Source organism: Fringilla coelebs (assembly GCF_963513975.1).
Source record: "Fringilla coelebs genome assembly, chromosome: 2".
Classification (NCBI taxonomy): domain Eukaryota; kingdom Metazoa; phylum Chordata; class Aves; order Passeriformes; family Fringillidae; genus Fringilla; species Fringilla coelebs.
Genome location: NC_140029.1, coordinates 76,536,838 through 76,556,907, shown reverse-complemented (window position 1 = coordinate 76,556,907; position 20,070 = coordinate 76,536,838). Strand labels below are relative to the sequence as shown.

The window sequence follows — 20,070 nt, the reverse complement described above, 5'->3', positions numbered from 1 at the left end:
ATATGAAAGTATATTGGTTGGTGCTCTGCGTATGAGAAGTTGTTTCTTTTAAAATAGCTGTCATTTTCCAGTATCCTTGAATTTTGTCAGGGTTAAAGTCAACCACCTCTTCTGGCACTCCTTTTAGCTTCATGGTCTCCAGGTAATGTGTATCCTGTGGACCACTATGAAGTAAAACTCTTAGTTAATTTTTAGGAGAAGGTTCAACTAGGACTTGTGCTGTCTATCTGCAGCATGCTGCTGACTTTGTTCCTCCCCTGTAGTCCTGCTATACAGAAGATCTTCCTGTTGTCAAAGGTGTATGATACATGATCCTCTTCTGTCTAAAGAGGTTCACCCACAGGTGTGGTTAATGTCTTTGCCACGTTTACTTGGTATTTGATCGAGAAGGCATGTATCTGTATAGAGTCCAGCCCTACTTCAGATCCTTAATGAGTGAAAGTGCAGCTTTGAGGCGGCTTTGATGGAACAAGAAAAGAGCAAGCATAAAACTACACTGTCCCTTACTGATCCACATGCACTAGGAATGATTTGCTTACAAGTGCCATTTAAGTACCTTCATCCTAACAGCATCCGCGGATGCTGTTCTTGCAGAGAGGGTATGGGACACAGGCAGGGACTGAAAGTCAGAGAAGTTTCAATGCCAGCTGAGTCTTAGGCTCCGTTCTCAGCAGTGAGGGAACAGCAGCCAAGCTGTGAGAAACAGGATGGAAGCACGTAATTCTGGCAGAAGGGCTGTCACACAGAAGCCGGTTCGCTCTTGTGACACAGTAAAGACACAGTTGCCCTGCACTGGGTTAGTACTTTCACAGTATTTACCAAAGTAATTAAGCTATAGCTTCACATTTTAGCTTAAGCTGTAAAGTCTTATAAAACCAGAAATATCTCCTTAAACAGCTGGGTAAAGGGATATATTGTTTCATTCGGAGAAATGGAGCGTAGAAGTGGTTTCTGTGCTAATACTACATCCTTTTAAAACTGGTAGATGGCAGTAGAGTATCTGTTTTGACATCTGTAGATTTACTGAGAGCACTTTGCTTGATTTTTGTACAAAAATAAAAATTTTTTTTTATATGTTCCATAATCCTGCAAAAAATATCAGTTATCTAACTAGCAAATCTTTCCAGCTTTGTATTCTTAGAACAGTAATCATATTGAGTCCAGAAATTATCTGATTTTTTTTAATTCACTGTCAGAATTTCACAAGATATTTTTTACTGTATTACTTTCCTCTTTTTCAAGTCTTAATACTATGTATAAAATTTGATTTGATTCTGAAATGAATACAAGACTTACATCTAAGTCTGCATTTATTATATATTGTATTTGTGAAGTAGCATTTTTGCAGTAGTTGTGAATGACTGAAAGCAAGATTTTGTCTTCATCTTGTGCAGGAGTAAAGAACAGAAATAGATTATGTGTTCCTAGAAATCTGTCTTGTCTAAGTTTCAAAGAGGGAAAAGTTAAAATCTTGACATTTCCTCATTTTTATTTTTTCCATTAATTTTAATTTTCAGGTAAAACATTGCTTTTTTAGTAGTTCCACAGGAAGCCACATGGGAACATTCATTATCTTTACAGCTTTCATTTTGTACATTATCTCTCATAATTTCTCTAGATGCACATGTTTTCTACTCTAATGTGGTGGTCAATATCGTAGCAGCATATATGTGTAGATGCACCCAAAAATATGTAATAGATTAACAAGCCAATATGCACAAGTAATTTAATAACTTGGTAAATAAATATTGACATTCTTAGTTTGACCACCCCACCTTTCTTAATATATGCAACTTGTATTTTTCTGTGCTGATAACTCAGAAAAAAACATGAATGCATGAATTTTCCGCTAAGAATAGAGAATATACTTGGTAGCATTTCCTCTAGGCTGTTCATCAGTATTAGATGCATTGTTCACAAATAAATTGCTCTATTGAATTTTTTGTATACTGTTGTGATTAGTTAACCTTGCTTAAAACAGACAGCTTCTATCAAGAATTGTGATTCTGAATAATCTTCTTGCCCCTCTTTAAACAGACCATTTTTGCTGATTGCTTTTTTATTTTTATGATCTCTTTTTCTGTCTCTCATATTTTTAATGAAGGTACTCTTTTGCTGCTTAATGGTAGATTTTTTCACTCTCCTCATTATTCAGAATATTCAGATTTGCATTTGGTTTGAACTAGCACAACATGTAAGAGCTTTTAGTGTATAATATATAAAAAGAATACATTGCAATAACAAAGGAGAACATTCAAAGGTTAGGTATTGTAAAAATACTCTTACTTTGAGTACCCTGTATTATACATCTAGGATTAAATTTTCAGTTCCCTTAATACTGTAAGTACATACCTGGGTTAGAGTGTGAAGGATAGGATTCCAAAGACCTGGATGTATGCTGGTCACTTCTGATCTCACTGTGTGCTCATAGAAACATCATGTTTAAGGCAGCTTAATATAGAGTAAGTTTTGAGGTTGATTGTAGGTTGGCCTGATGTTATTATATATATTACATTGAGAGAAACTGAATTCTTCTCAAGTTTTGTAGCTAGGTTTCCAGGAAATTAAATTAAAATCCTCATTCTAATTTCCACAGCACAGACCCATTTATCTGAGGTACCTATGTAAAGAACTTAGTTTTCCTACGTACTCAATAAAAGAACCTTTCAAATGCAAGTTTTCCCACTTAAGATCTGCCTACTGATTATTTAGTGAGACTAAGGTGATAATATTTTGGAGTAAGTTTTAGTTAAAGTAGGCTTTAAATAAGTGCCTAAGGATAGGTAAAGGTGAGTTTGTGCTTGCCTAATGTGCTACCTCTTAAAATCCAAGAGTTGTTTCATCTTTCTAAATACAGATTCCTAATCATATCCCCTTTGTCATCTGAACCAAGGTCTCCTTCCTTCTAGGTACTTCTCTAGTCTGTTCATTCCTGTCCTGTTGCTTTGGTTTTCATGTAATCCCCTGAAATGTGTTCCTGATAGTCCTTTTTCTTTTAAATCCAATTTCCCTTCCAATTCAAAACTTATTTCTGTTGCCTGGAGGTGAAAATACTTGAGCGGAGCAATGGCAAACAAACCACAATGCTTTGGACACTTCTGTGATACACCTGAGAATTCTAATAGGGTGATATATCCCGCTCATGGTTTTATTCGGATCCTTCCCCTTATTAACACATTCTTTGTCCCAGTCCATGCATTTGACTCTTATTTTTACAGGACATAAACCCAAACAAGAAAGGTCGAGATTTGATATTATGAGAAGCCTTTTAATTATTAGGTTGGTAAAGCAGTGGAAGAGGTCTTCCAGAGAGGTTATTCAGTGTCTGTATTTAAGACTTTTCAAAACCAGATAAAGCCCTGAGCAACCTGGTCTGGTTTTAAAGCTCATCATGCTTCCTACAGGGGATTAGACTAGAGACCTCCCTAGCTTCTTTGTAGCATTAATTGTTCTATGATCGTATTGAAAAAAATACATTTCCCTTTTCATTTTCGTAACAACCAGACAGAGACTGATTTGAGAGTACAAAGTAAACATTTTCTCAAGCTTTAGCTGATTCCAAGTAGCATAGACTGGTCAATACTGTAAGGAGCTTCACTGGGATTTGTGAGAATGAAATACTTGCATCATTCTCTAATACTTGCACCAAGCTCTAATATCAAACTTGTAATCATACTTAAATAGTAATATGTGTTACTATTTTATAATCTGGAATTCTTTCCTAAATCCGGACAGATATCTTGCCATCACATTTGCGGTCCATTAGCAAAAGTCTGGGGTGTTGAAGCAGTTCAAAGGGGAGGTTAACCTGAGTATTTTGACATGAATCAAATGTATTTTCATCTGTGTCTTGAATGATTATTCTAGGTTAAAATTTTGAAAAAAAATATTCAGGCTGAAAGAGCTACCAGTACAAAAAGTTTCAGCCCAACCCATTAATTAAAAATAAATTACAGTGAATTGAAAACTGTGCTATCATGGCAACTTTAGGAATAAATTATGCTGCCATCATACCTGCTATACCTGAGAAAAGAAATGGGATGAACTGTAAAGAGTTAAAGATGTTACATGAACATTTGATGAAGATCATTGTATGTTACAGTACTTCAGAACACAGAGTTAAGACTAGATTTCTTTTGCTTCTGTACCTTTAATTTAAGTGTTTCACTTTTGATAATGATAACCCAATATTTTTGAACTACTTTGATGAAATACACAAAGCAGAAACACATATAAGCACACAGAAGGAAAAAAAATGAAATAAAGAATACATGCTGTATTTCCTATTTAAACTATATTGACAAATTTTATAATTAGATAGTTAGAAAAAGACAGCTAACACTGTACAGTAGAGATAGAAAAATACTTTAATTACTTATCTTGCTGTCACTACTTCTCAAACTCATTTCAGCTGTATGGAGATACATGTTTATACCTCTAAAGGCACTTTGAAAATGAATACCAGAGTTAATGTTTCCAATCCTCCATATTCACAAAGCAATCATATAAACATTTTTCAGCTTTATAGTATGCACTATATGCAATTTTATATGAAGTACTACATACTGAATTACCAGTTAAAGTGTATTTCATATAAATGTTTTATTGCTTAGCAAATGATGGCAGGCAACTACCCAAAAACAAATTAAAAGATACAAAACTATAGCTAAAAGAATGATATCTGGAAGGCACAAATGTGTGTTTATTATCTGCATTGCTTGTCAGAACATTTGCATATGTGCAGAGTGAAAATGAAGAAGAATAGCTGGAATGATAAAGATACTATGATCAAAACATTCATCAGAGAAATTAATTTTTCGCTAAATTAAACAAGAATCTTTTTTGATATACACAATAGCTGGGGCACACAAAGGATTATGAAAGTTTAAAATTAAGTTATGAGAATGAGAGGGTGAAATGTTATTTTATATAACAGAAACTATAAAGAGCAGTAGCTCGTATTTTCTTTTCATTTTAGCTACCAGAATACTGCCAGAAGCCCATTTAGGCCTTTGCGTACACTGCTGCTTTTAAACCCAGATGAGGTTTGGCTTTCCTTACTTGACCCTAACACAATTGAGCAATGTCTTTCTTCCCCTGCTGGGCAGTCCATCCTTGTGCCCATCTTCTATGGGAGAGCTCACTGTGGTCTGCAGCTTCCTTGTGAGGGGAAGAGGAGGGGCAGAAACTGATCTGTTCTCTGTGGTGAGCAGTGACAGACCTGAGGGCATGGCCTGAAGTTGTGTTAGGGGAGGTTTAGGTTGGGTGTCAGGGACAGGTTCTTCACCCAGAGGGTGTTTGGGTAGTGAAACGGGCTCTCCAGGGAAGTGGTCACAGCACCAGCCTGAGTTCAGAAAACATTTGGACAATGCTCTCAGGCATTGTGACTCTTGGGGATGTTCTGTGCAGAGCCAGGAGCTGGACTTCAGTGATCCCAACTCAGCATATTCTAGGATTTGAGGTAGCTAACTTCCTTTACATCCATGATGACCTTCTGTCGTGATTATTCTTTGACGTGCTTATCATGCTTGTTTCCTCTGCGTCAGAAAGAACTGGTTTTGTGCCTTGAGAATTTTTTTCTTGAGGATTCACCAGCTCTCTTGGCCCCTCTTTGCTCTCCAAAACAGTTGCCAACTGCTTCCTGCTAAGAAGATCCCTGACTAAGCTGAAATCTACTCTCCTACATTCTGACGTGATTCTACTACTGCCCTTAAATTCTTCTCTCAGGATTTTAAACTAGTCTCATGGTCAGAGCTTGTTTATAGAAGTTAAAATGATGGTTGGGTGTACTATCATCTTGTAGTGCTTCACAGTCCCTATCAAGGCTGATAAATAGGAAGGAGAGGTTTGCTTCAGTGAAAGAAAATGAAAAACAAAAGAAAGCACTTCATCATTGCACATCTTTCAAGACTAGAAAATAAGTCAAGTCCCAGCAGAAACAACTTGACTTTTTCCCTCAGTCTGTGTTACAATTAAATAGTCCAGAACTTCTAAATGATTAATACATTTTTGCTATGAAGCTTAATTCTTTATTGTCAAGTGAAAGAGGAGAGAATTAATAAGTTTTTCTCTAACATGCCTTGCAAAAAATACACTGTGAAAAATAACTAAAATTTAACAAAAATGCCTCAGAAATACCAGGGGGTTATATACAGTTTAAGGGACAGACTGCAATATCACTGAAGAATTTTCATTTCAATGGCCTTTGTTCCAAATGTATGTATGTATTTTATCATTTGATAAATGTCAAATCAGTGGATTTGTGAACTTACTAGGATTGCTAACAATAAAAGGCAGTTGGACCTAATGGACTAGAAGCTCCCCTTCTTTCTGGAAGATTTGCAGTTAATTTTTTAATTCCATGCTATCTTTTTTTAATAGGTAGGCATTTAAATAGGATGAGGTAGCATGAATATGTAAATAAGAGATCCTGGTCAGATCAGATTGAATTTCCCAGAATTGTCTTGAGTTTTGCTGTGTGATAGTTATTGTATGTGTTTAGTAACATATTTTGGGAGTTTGTTTCCCTTAAATTTTTAATTACAGATGGAGCCTAGTTAAAGGCAGAGCTCAAATTTTGTCTCAAAATTTTGTGGAAGAGAGGCTTTTTACTTAATTATGCATCTCATTAGTTTTTAAATTATAATTGAGTGAAGACAATTACTATGATAAGAAAATATAGGGGTTTTTTGAGGTTTAATATGAATGAAGTTCAAGTATGTTTTGTACTTGAATATGGATATTGTCTGTGTATTGATCAGACCATGATCAGTAATTAAGTATGCAGGAAAGGGTAGTTCATAGATAAATTGAAGAGTATTTGCTAGTGTATGGCATTTTTGTACTAAAAGAAGTTTGTTTATCCTTCTTCAAGAGTGCATTTATATTCTCATCACTCAGGTAATTTCACAGCTTCGGATCTTGAGTAGGTCAGTAACTGCTGGCTGCAAATTTGACAGAGAAATATGGTCTACAGAACTTTCTCCTGTTCTCAACCTATGGAAGAAGCTTAATCAGGTAAGACTGTACCTAATTTGAAAAGACAACTTTTTTTTTTTTTTTTTCTGGTAAATACATTAAAAATATAGTCTAAGGAATTATCTCAGGCATTTAAACATAAGAAGAGGAAAACTGAATTAAATGCATTTGAGGTAGAAAGTACAATGTTAGGTGCATAATTAGCTATGAAGTCTGTGTGTGATACAATGGGCTATCACCTTTTTTCTCCATACAGAGGTGAGACCACACTCAAAACATAAGACTAGCATCCTTTGTGTGTTTCCAAGAAAAATCCTAATGTACTTTAGATTTTTATTTGGCCTCTTCATTTATATAATATTTACAAGGCAATGTTTAGTGATTTCAAATACAATGAACTTTTTCCTTTGTAGTGTTGAAATATGGTATTAGCTTAAAACTGAGGTTCACGAAAATTCCTTCTGCAGTATCACTCCCTTTATGTTCCTTTGTTGGTCTAGCTTGGTTCAGGTTGGTGTTTTTTGACTTATGTTGTAAAGCTTGGTTTCCAACCATTGAATTCTTATTCCAGGCATACATTTAGATGTGATGTGTGTGAATGCAGACACTATGCACACTTGGGAAGGATCTCTCCCACCTCATGCTAGATGCCCATTTGGACATTAGGCCATTATTCTGTTTCCTAAGTAATCAAGTAATAGATCAAAGATGTTGTGACCTAAAATTATGTCTTGTAAACAGCCACACTGTTATGGGAAAAACCTTTCCCTTACTCAAATGACCATGTACATAGAAGTGACATGAGGTACACATTAGAATTTACCATTACATTTTGAAGCATCTCATTGAAGTCTCATCTAATCCATGCTAAGGAGGTAGGTCCAGGTTAGGTATTAGAAAATTCTTTCCTGTGAGGGTAGTGAGGCTCTGGCACAGGTTTCCCAGAGAGCTAATGGATTCTCCATCCCTGAAATATTCAAAACCAGGTTAAATGAGACTTTGAACAGCCTGGTCTATGGAAGGTATCCCTCCTGTTCAGGAGGGTTGGAACTAGATAATCTCTAAGGTCCCTTTCAATCCAAAACATTTAAGGATTCTGTATTATCTTGAAGTTTCATTGCTTTTCTAAAGGTTTTATGCCAATAGGAGATAATTAAATTAGTCTTTTGAATATATCCTTTAGAATAGGATGGCTTTCATCCTTTTATATCCTGTGAAGGTTTTATATTATAGGTTTTCTTTTTTGTGTGGAGGACATTTTCTTGAGTGTTTGAAAAAAATTTAAATAATAATATTTTTATCAAAATTAGTTTTCATGATCTGTTCAACCAGTAATTGCTTCCAGCTTTGAAAAGGCCTGGACATCTCTAATATTTCACAGACATTGTATGCAGTTCTTCATTCTCATTCTATGTTGATAGTTCAATGAAGGCATCATCTTTGTTTGCAGAATTTTTAAAGACCTGGAAATTGGAATGAAGAAGATAGTTGAATTGCTGCTTAAGTTAATAATAAAAAATTATTTTATTTATGCATGAATGGGCAGAGAATATGAAACTAAAATAGTTTCCCAGATATGAAGAAGTAAAATTAAAAAAAAGTATTCCTGAAGTCTGTAAAAATATTATTCCAGAGGCAAAAAGACTCACAGAAGTTTGTTAATATGTAGACAAAGATTAAGTTGTTTTGAACATTTTTATTCCCATATCAAATGTGTAAGTCAAGGATTAATTAAAAAAGTATTATCTTACAAATACCTTGAAAACAGTTGTTGTACATCTATGTACTGACAATTCTGAAATTCAGCAAAATTTACCATTTGACATAGGTATGTCCTGTAGAATTTACATCTCCATGATTGATCATAATCTCTCAGTGTGGACATATTTTTCTCTTTGCACTCTTAATGAAACTCCAAAGCCAACTAAACCTGATCCACACAGAAGCACCAGGAGGGAGTGGTAAGGAAAAGCAGTGAGCAATTCCCTGCAGCTGGGAGAAGGATGTTCCCATTTTCTGACCTCATCTGTTTTTTCGGAAGTTTTGCTGCCTTCCAGGGGCTCACCTGTGGCACATTGTGGAAAGCCTGCTGAGGCTGGTCTGGCCCTTAGACTATGACCCCTTGGAGCTTCATATGCTCCTCACTACCCCTGGCAGTTGACTGGAGTCTCTTTGGAAAAGCTCCAAGGGGTCATATTTTTGGATGGAGACTGGATACAGGTCTGGGCAACCTGCTGTAGCTTTGAGCACCTGGCAATCTCCAGAGATTCCTTCCAACCTCAGCTGTTTTGTGGATCTGTGAATAGGAGTTATTTTTGTTCAGTTTTCAGAGCCTATAACATTCTCTGTTGCCAAACAGCAGAAATGGCAGATATGCTTTGGAAATTTTAGCTTTTTTCAGTTTAGACATTTCTAAACGGGAAATGATTTTTCTACATTAATAGAGTAGCAAGGACTTACATGTTGTTACTTTTTCAGAAATATTTCTGGTAATTTGCAGGTCTTTCTCTCAGACCATACATGATGCAAAACCCTGTTAATTGTTGCTACCAATTATTCAGATATCCTGAAATTGTTGAACTGGGAGGTTTATTATTCTTCATCTATCAATAAGAATAGAATCATGACAGTTGCCTCTCCTTCATGCACTGATTATTAGTCTAGCCAGAATTCAGACTCTGAAATTTTTAATTGAATTTTACTTTAAATGAAATAGATACTTAAAATATGCTTCAAGTCATTGTTCAAATCTGTGTTGAAATTACACAAGCCAAGCCGTGCTGAACTAATACAGAATGTCATGACCTTTTCACCTATATTAGCCTCATTTAAAAACATACATGTTAATTCTTGCCATTGAAAACATCCTTGTAATAGATACTATCCTAAAACTGCTTTAACAGTGTTTTGCAGCATGACTCAATAACAGCTTGACACTTAGCAAAGTAATTAAACTCTCATGAAGCTGCCATTTAGTTTGAAGTCTAACTCCTGGCACTGTACAGAACAGCCCCAGAATCACACCACATGCCTGGTACCTCATTATCCATCTCAGCTTTAAAAAAACAACAGGGTCTTTTCCATGAAGGAAAATCAGTGAAACAGAAATATAGGGTCATTCTTTATTTTATTTTTAACAATCAAAAGCATGTGAAAAACAGTGAGAGGCTAATATCAAAAAAATAGGCAGAGGATCTCGAAGAAGGAGGCAAAACAGGTACATCAAAAGGGAAATGGAGGTTTCTAAAACCCATCACCACCAAAATTGCATTTTGAATCAAATGCAAAACTAGTAAAGGTGTATGAGTTTATTTTCATTGTATTTGTTACATTTCTGAGGAGGCAGTTTTCAAAACATACTGGAATTTGCAAAAGCTTGAGTTTAAGAAGATAACAAAGTAAAGCTCTGGGACAGTTTAGGTGAGACTTTATGAAGTCTTATACTAAGATAGCAACACATACAGAACTGAAAGAGGGAAAATTATCAACATTTGAAAATTATCAACATCTGAAAATTATCAACCTGATTAATATTGGTAGCAAAAGACAGTGTTTAATATTAAAGATTGGAATCTGCCTTCAGTTTCTTATGATTAGGAAACACACCCGGTACTTCAGCAGTTCTTCATCTTAATTCCCAAGCAGGTCATGAGCATACACGTATTTTAAAAGCTGATGTGAGTTATATACTTAATGGATTTTAAGAGGATGTAATAGGACATTAAATGTATAAGCTGATATTGGTATTCATGTTTAATTTTCCTATGGAAATGACAGATGGGTTGTTTCAACAAATTCTCAGGGGAAAGCATTAGAAAGAGTGATGAAATTAATCTGAAATTCATAGGAGTGTCTTATGTAAAGGACAATATTGAGGAACTTAGAGGACTTCTCTTTCAATAAGCTTTTGTGAATTGAGCAAAGCCTCCAAGGTGGAATGTCTTGGGTTTTTCTTTATTTTGAGCAATTAAACACCTCAATAAGAAATTATCATCTATCATATGCTAGTTTTGTATTACAATTTACAAATACTCAGCAAATTATGGTCTCGAAAAACTGATGTGAAACTGGTACTGTGATTTTTGAGTGCATGCAAAGAAAAAATGCAAAACATAACAATTGTAAATACTGCACGCTTTGGCACTTTGATCAGTAACTTTGTTGTATACCTTTTAAATAATGTTGGAAGACTTTATCCCTAATATTTCTGTTGGTCAGTCATAAGCCAAAGTATTGCTCATTCATTTAGCTTTTCTCATGTTTTCGCTGGGTAGCTGAGTGGAGTATGAGCTTGAAATTAAAAATGTTAACATTCTAACAAATACACAGTGCCTGGGAAACATTACAGAGGTAAATATCCTGTGTCTTCTGGAAAGCAAGATACCATGTGACAATTCAGAAATTTATTTAACCTGAAAAATAATCAAAACTTGTTATTTTAAAAAACATATTTCAGAGAAAGTGAAGTCTGGTTTTATCTTTACAAAATTACTAGAAATCAAAATAACAAAACATTTTTTCCCATAGGCTAGGGTTTACTTTTCGCATTTGTGCTTTATAGAATTTTCCAATAAGTTTTTAATTCTATAATTGGAATTCATTGCAGCACCTTGCCACATTACAGGTTGGCAGTTTCCAAATACATGCAAAAATATATATTTATTTATGCAAAAATATAATTAAGTTGCATATGAATTAAGATTTGCAAAATTACACCATCTCTTGAAATTATTGAATAAATTTGGATTTTCAGCGGCTTTAATTGGAAGGGAAGTAGTAAAAATGGCAATGTAAGAGCAGCAGTAGTCTAAGTTACTCAAGATTTACACATAAAGTGATATTTATTTTGTATTTATAGTATTTCATTCAATTCCATGTTGAACTAGTCTCAGGAAGCAAGAACTGGCAGCATAGTTTACAGTACCCAGTAAAATCTTGCTGTGCTGAGTACACCACTGCTTTTTATATTAACACATTAAGACTAATACTAAAAGCAGTGATTCAGCTAAGTGAAGATTTTTGAGCAATTGAAGTACTTTTGAAGTAACTGGGTAGACAGACTCGTTTCAGAAGAGTGGTGCCTTTGTTGACCATGTCACAGACAGTACTGGAAGTACCATTATACTTTTAATTCAGTGCCAGAAAAGGGATGATGCCGCTACTACTTTAAAGCTAACAAGGTTGTGTGAAGTACCATGAATTTAACAAATAATGTGTTGTGCAACACCATATTTCCTTGAGTTTATTAACTGGATGTCCCATGTTTTTTCTTAGAATTCTAACCTGATCCATCAGAAGGTGTCTCCTCCTGCAGAACAACAAGAATCTCCAATCTTATCATTCATTACCCTGGAACAATTCAATGCCATTCGCCTTGTGCAGAGTGTCCATCAGTCACTTGCTTCTTTAAGTAAAGTCATCAGAGGCACCTCACTACTGAGTTCTGAAGTACAAAGACTTGCAAGTGCTCTGTTAAACCAGAAGGTAAGTCATTTTGTAGTGAATATACAATGCTTATTCATTCAATTTCAATACTTATAATAAGCATTGAAAAAACCCAAGGAAACTAAACTAATAGTAATTTTCATGTTCTAAATTTTTTTATTGATAAAGACTCTAAAATGAAGTTCTTTTGAAGATAGAAACTCTGAAACAAAACCAGTTATTTCTGTAGAATTTTTCAGAAGTATTTGCAGAATCTTCTGAATGCGTTGCTCTCGTATCAAGCTTTCTCTTAAAGACAAATACAATAAGTTTAGAAGTTGTGGAATGCTATTTCAGTTTTAAATACCAAGTCATGCTAGATAAGTCAAATACATTAGCCAGTAGAATATGTAAATCTGTCCCCTTACTTAGTTTTTATATTTTCTTAAAATTTAAATTGTATTAACAGTTTTCTTTGCATTTATTCAGTATGGAGTATTGCCATACCTCACCAGAAAAGCTGTGCCTATCATACCAGCCTATCATCTCACCCTATATTCTTGATATACAAGAAATCAGTCAGAATTATATCTACTTTCTCCATCTTTTTTGGCATCACGCTGGGCATGTTTATAAACTGGTACAATTAGTGACAGCAAATTTACACGCTCTATCATTAATATCTAGATAATTGAGTTTAAAGAAAGTCAAACATTGATGTGACATGAAAATCTGGTTTTGTTTTGCCTCCAGCAACTGATAAATTCTGTTGATGCTAATGCATAGATACTGAGATTGCTTCTGCAATGAACAATAATTCCTATTAACATCCTGTTTATCTTCATGTGACAAACAAGTACTGTTGAAAAGATTGTTATGCATTTATTGATAAATCAAATTCTAATCAAAACAATAATTAAATTTGGGGTTTTTTTCAGATTCACAAGACAGCATTTGTTAGTAAAATTGCTGTACAGTTAGAATTAAGTTTTCTTGTTAGCAATTTCATTGCCTTTTAAAACATGTTTTGACTATGTGGTAGAAACTGGCACTAAGTCCAAGTCCTGGTGAATGGAAGGGATACATGTAATGGCCATTCTTTAGCTCTTACAGTTATATTTCTTGTTACTGAGCAAGAGAGCATGGCTTGTTTGTGTGCTTTAGCTGCATGCTTCTATTGGAACTGGCAGGAGCTGTGAAGCTGATCACTGCCTCAAGAAGTTTCTTAAAAATTCAGTGCATTTTAACCTCTCACAAGCGTCGGTTCAGTGCTTCCTGATGTACTGACCAGTGCTTCTGTCATTTCATCTGCTTACTTACCCACTTTCCTTGACATGGATCACTTCATTGGATTGTGACCATATAGCAATTTTTCCAGCAGCCTTCCAGAGAGGCTAATGCCATGTTCTTGGCATAGCAGCTAAACCTTACTCGATTTATCATCCTAAAATTATTTTCTTCATGTGTTTTCTATACACTCTTCTTGTTTAGTGTTTTCATGTTTTATGTAGCAAAAGATTATTCTTCAAAAGCTGTATTTTAAACCCACTAGGATTGTAGCTCTTTTAAGATTATAGCCCCTGAAGAAACTGCTGGATTACTAATAGAAATGGAAAATTCAATAAATGTATGACTTATAAAGGTTTCAGCAATATGCTGTATTTGTGTAAAATTGGTATGTTAGCCTCATACTAGCCACTGTGAAGAAAATTAACTCCACCCCAGCCAAAATGAGTATAAGCACATCTGAGATACACTTGCATAATAACAATTAGCTGAGAAATTTCTTTAGACTTAAAGTAATTTAGAGTGATACATTAACGTTAGGCAAATGCCTTGTAAATGATAGATTGATGAGCTGCTTGTAAATGCATATCTAGTAGAAGAGGCTGCAAAAATGCAAGGTTTCAAATAAAAAATAATTAAAAATCCTAATTAGGAAAAACCCCATACAGTTAACTGTCCTTTTTTAATTGTTATGTATGCATTCTAGTTTATTGAATTTATTTTTAATTAGTATCCTTGAATCTAGTTACATTTTGGTTTTTATCTATAAAAGTTAAAAACAGAGTATTTATTTTGAAAGTTACCTTTTTTTGCAAACTTCTGGGATCAGATTTTGAATACCTGTTCAGTACATATGTTCTTAGAATGGGAACTTCCTAAAATGCAGCTGTAAATATTAAACAGTATAAACTGTTGACTCTGCTTAGCATCTTCAGTAGTGTGCAATATTCTACAGGTACTGATTTACATTAATTCTCTTTCTCATAAGTAGGGGAATCTTGCAGTCACTTTCGGTGTGCTTTAGATTCCTGTGGAGTAGGTAAAATTAGTGTTTCTATCCTTATTTTATAAGGATGAAGTTTAACAGATGCACTTTTAAGCTTTTCTTTTTGAAGTCAATGAGAAATTTATATGGGGAAATCTTGCAGAACTTTTTTTCTCAAGTGTTGCTCTACAAAAGCTCTTAGGTGATGAGAAAATAACTGTGCTGAGGAATTGTACCAGATTCTCTTCATCACAGAGTCACACAACTGCATTTTGAAGTCCGAGGAGGCTGCAGCAAAGGAGCGGAAAACTGCCCTCGGTTGCAAGATGACATTGTGACTTCCCAAGACATAATACCCTTAGACTTTTTGGAAATATCTATGGAACCAACTGATGTTTCCTTATTGAATAGCAGAGGTTCTTGCAAGTTCTCCATCAACACTGTGGCTGGTCCACACAAAGAATTAGCAGGAATGCAACCTTTCTGTTTGTGGTTGTATGCTCTTGATCATTATATTGCTGGTGTTGCCTTTTTTTTTAGATATATTTGATCTCCAGGTTATTTATTTTTATTCAAGTTGCCAACTTAAAATGAAATGACAATGGATTTGATACTTTCAGTATATATATTTTTATTTCAGTGTCCTGTCACATGGCAAAGCAAGTGGGAAGGTCCAGAAGATCCTTTGCAATATCTCAGAAGTCTTGTCGCTCGAGCTCTTGCTATACAGGTAATTTTAGAGTCATTTTTTACTCAGTGTGCTGGTATTCAGTGACACAGTATATTATGTAAATTCCACTACAGCAGATCTTTACAAACATAGGTCCAAAAGAATTTTAGATGCTGAAAAGGTATATAAAAATCTAAAGATCAAGGAATAATGTGATAATATTGTTAGTTACTTTGCAATAGGTTTACATCTTTGTCACTAGCCTTTTTGGTGAGCTATGGGGGAAAAAGACTTTTTTTACCCTGATGAAACTTTACATTTAAGTCAAGACACACTCTTTAATCTAGTAGGGAGATGCCCATCAAGACATAACTGAAGCATTCTAATAAAGGTAATGTAGAAATTTCGTAGCTGCCTGGTTTTGGAAGAAATTAATGAAAAAATCTGCATTCTCTAGGTTTTCAAGGGGACATAAGAGAAGGTGTCTATCCACAGTATGACAGTAAAGAGGTTAATTTTTAGTTAAGGTAAACCTATATGTACTTTGACAGAAGTGGTGTATTTAAGGTAATGGAAAGACAAATAAAAGTAATTTATCTAAATTAATTAGTATTTAAGGAAACAGATTCCTTATCTGTGTTGGATACATAGAGAGAAAACTGTGAGAACCTGAAAGAGAGGAAGACTACTTTAGAAAGGACAGATCTTTGTTGCCTCCATGCAATAAATAGAAAGCTGTTGGTTTTGATCTTGATTGACACATCTTGTCCCATTGGGATACTAAGATTTTTGTCAACATTTATGTTGACTGTCAGATTCAGAAGAAAGATTTGAGGGCCATGTGTCTTCTAGGCATTACTTTTTCTAAAGAAACTGTCAAATAAATATCTCTGAAGTATTAATAAGATTCTTGTTATGCAAACAGTTTCTTTTGGCTAATACTTATTTTTTCTTTATCCTTTCCCTCTAAAAAAGTTTGAAGTACAAAACAGAAAAAATATGTATATCAACAAGTGATAATGCATGTTCAAATGTTATTTGGTCATATAACTGGAGTTGAACTTAGTCCCATCTGTCTTTTTGCTGACTATAATAGCCTTTAGTATTAAAAAACCCATCATTTGTGGTGAGTCAGTGTGTTTGTAAGCTTCAAGAGTACATTACTGTTTGTAACTTCTACTTTCATTTGGTTGTGACCAAACTGCATGCGATTTTCCTTATTTATATGATTTATTTTTGGTGGCAGTCTGAGATTAGAGTTTGAGCTTCTCTGTGGAGTGCACCTCCCATACAAAGTCATAATACAGAGGTAACAGGATGAAATTAGTGTTAATAGTAACAGATGATTTTCAACCACACATATTCCAGAAGTTTTTATTTCCACATATTACTCCAGTCGGCTATTGATTAATGTGTTGCATTATATTTGCTGCATTACCATGATAGTAATCTTCCTTTCTCATTTCTCAAACTACTGACAAAATGGTACATTTGGATTAGTCATTTTTATGAAAGTTATTATGAAGGACTCATTTACAGGTTTTAACAATTATTTATTGTAAGAGAGAGAAAGATTATTAAGGCATAGCTTTGCAGTAGATACTTGATTGTATCCATAAGCAGTAAATTATGTTACATTTTTATTAGTGATAATAGCTACTTGTTGTCTCATTTCTTTAATGTCAAATATGTGATATAGTTGTGTTTGGAGCAATTCTTAATAATAAAGTATCAGTCTGTTTTGCATCTAAAGCTTCTAGTCAAATCACATCCGAAATGCAGTTTCTGTATTTCTATATTGTAGAATAAAAATGTAGAATATATTGTATTATTAAAATGTTGATTATTTCTAATTAGGCATTTCAGTTGAATCATCTTTTTCCTTAAATATGATTCAAAATCCTGATGTGCCCATTACACCTTCCTAATTAGTCTTGAATATTTTTAAATTATCTTTTCATTATTGATTTTATAAATGTAATTAATCAGTAGTTAATTCTAGGTTTAGTATTCAGAAATTCAATAAAGGCTTCAATAAAGATATCTCATAACTCGGAAAATTATCTTCTGATTTATATTTCAATAAATGCCATATTTTGGATTAGTTTTATATGACCAACTTTATAAGCTTTTTTTTTTTTAGTTGCTCTTATGTCCCTCTGTTTCATTGACTGTAAGATATTGACTTACACTTTACATAGGTTTGACACAGGTTTGATTTAGGCATTTTTAAGACAAAATAGCAGACATTGAAAGATCAAAGTTTTACTGAAGGACTGCATTTACTAAGGATGGAGTAAGTCTCTGCCTAGGCTAGTAGTTAAAGGCTCCCTTGTCAAGTGCTTTGCTGCCAGTGCAGGAAACAATAAAAGCAACTGCAACAAGCATTTAATGGGGATGGGGAGGAACACAAAATATAGGCCAGATGGTGAAATATTTATAGCAGAACTTATAGAAGTGTAAAGATGTTCTGAGAGCATTACACAACAACAGGCAGAAAAACAACAGGTGTTGCATTTTTTTAGGGCTGAATTTACTCAGTAAAAAGCAGAATTTTAAAAAAACCAACCTGCCTATTGAAAGTGTGAAGAAATTTGTATATGCAAAATGCAGTAGAGGCATGTGTTACTGTGTACTATGTTATGTGACAGACCCGATGTAAATAGGTGATTTCCTCCCAGGTGAAAATTCTGATATTTGGATGGTAGCTTTTCCTTTAAATTGAAGCAAAAGTAATGTATTGAACATTCTTCTAAGATGGAGTTCTGAATCCTTTCAATTAGCAGTGCTGACATTGAACTTCATAATAATGTGCTTCAACTTGTCTGTCCAGAGTGATATATTTGCTACCAACATTAAGATATGAAATGTATGAATCATCAGTGGTCATTATATAAGTTTTAATTCTTGGTCCTTTTACTGTCAGTTTCCTCATGATGGCACCCTAAATGCTTTCTGTGGTTTCCCTCTCCTGTGGTTCATGGTCATAGCTCAGGAATAATGCACATCAGCCTATAATGGTATTAAGTGCATCCCAGTCTCTAGATAAGTGTCTTCTCATGGCTATGGATACCAGCAGGAGAGAAAGAGAGAGGAGACTCAGAACTGCAGCTACCAAGAGGCAAAACAGCAGCCCAGGCAAATGTCAGCTGAATAGCAGCCTTAAAAATTGTTTCAGGTCAACAAATTGGAAATTGATTTTTGTTTCCACTAGAACTAAATAAAGAGCTTAATTTCACCTTTTCAAAAAGGAATCCCAAACTCTTCTTATTCCAAGAAGACCTTATATTTCATTATTTTGAACTCAGCTGGTTTTATGTAATTTATAAAAACAGTTCTTCCTTTGGATGACTGTTGAGTTAGAAAGCTGCTAGAAGTCTTGCAGTGTACATTCTGACCTCAGACTCATAAGCACCAGTTTCAGAGTTCAAATCAAGGAAGTGTATATGAATACTGAAAGTTTTTTAGTTGCATAATTTATGAAAGGTTTTGTTGAAATTGCATTTATCTAAAAAGTACTCCTAGAATATAACTAAGTTAAATTTCATATTTTGTCAAAAGACTTATATTTTTCTGAGATGCTGTTCTCTTGTCCCTTTCCATCCTGAATAAAATCTAAGATAGTAATATTTAGCTTCAATACCAGTTTGATCATCTAGTATAAGATTTTTACTATTTTAATGGTCTTTTACTATTTAAGGAAGAATGACTTTGTTCCTGTGTTGGATCCTTATTCCTCTGTTTCAACAATTAGGTCCCCAGAAAGGTGGATTGGACACCCAAGGTATATGAGGTTTGAACTCTTGGAAACTGCCTGCTGAATGTACTATAAAACCTTCTGGGAATAGGAAACACCGGATTTCTCCTTCGCTCCCCAGGAATCTAGGCAGAGATATTAAATTTTCACTCCCTGGTAACAGGCAGAAATGCTGCTCTTAGAAAACCAAGGGAATCAAGTCCTCTCAATTTTCACCAGGTTAAAGAACTCACATAATAAATCTTGTACAAATCCAGAATAGTTATGCTCAGTCCCACTATTCATCCACTTGGGCACTCCATAATAAGGCTTATCTCAGTCCAGGTAATCACACTCAGTTTCCAGAGTGTTTTCTGATACATTGCCTTAGTAGAGTTTGCAGCAGGGACAATAGCTTAATGGTTTGTGGTTTTCAGTTTTAGGAGAGTCTGATTCAGATGGATTAGTTTGGCTGGTTCCTCACCTCGTCATTGTTCCTCTCATCACTCTCTATTTGAACAGCTGTTTCCAGGGTATCTGTACAGTGCAGAATACTCCAGATTCAGTATTCTAATATTGAAGCACAGAAATTCATGAAAGTAATGTGTTTTAAATCCACCCATTCCATTATTTTAGTTCAAATTTCCACATTATTCTGAAGAATTAGCATTTTTCTGCTGTTTTTCTTGTCTTCTCCTCTTTAGGTGTCATGACTTTCAAAACAAAAATACCATTGCAGCCTAACATTATGTGCTAAGGAACTGATCCTCAATTGGCTCCTTTAGTTCTCATCGTGTTGCAAAATGATTTCACTTTGTTCCAAATTTGGATATGTCTTTTAAGACCTTATCTCTAATTGATTACTGCTTGGTAAAAAGTGGAAATTTGCAAGTAGTACTAAAAAAATGTTTTGTTAGTCTCTAATAGGCAAATTTGAAGCTCTTAGCAGCTGTTTTGTCATGTCCCTTCTAATCACTGTCTCACATAGAT

At 34.5% G+C, this 20,070-nt stretch overlaps 1 protein-coding gene across 1 annotated transcript in view; it reads left to right on the top strand.

The window, feature by feature from the left end:
- DYNC2H1 (dynein cytoplasmic 2 heavy chain 1) overlaps positions 1 to 20,070 on the top strand; it is a gene marked incomplete at its 5' end in the record, with an annotated part of 143,228 nt that overhangs the window by 101,932 nt on the left and 21,226 nt on the right. Inside the window, 3 exons of the mRNA XM_084226347.1 lie at positions 6,901 to 7,017; positions 12,253 to 12,462; positions 15,315 to 15,404. Of these exons, the coding sequence (XP_084082473.1) occupies positions 6,901 to 7,017; positions 12,253 to 12,462; positions 15,315 to 15,404 (417 nt within the window). The remainder of the gene's footprint in view (positions 1 to 6,900; positions 7,018 to 12,252; positions 12,463 to 15,314; positions 15,405 to 20,070) is intronic.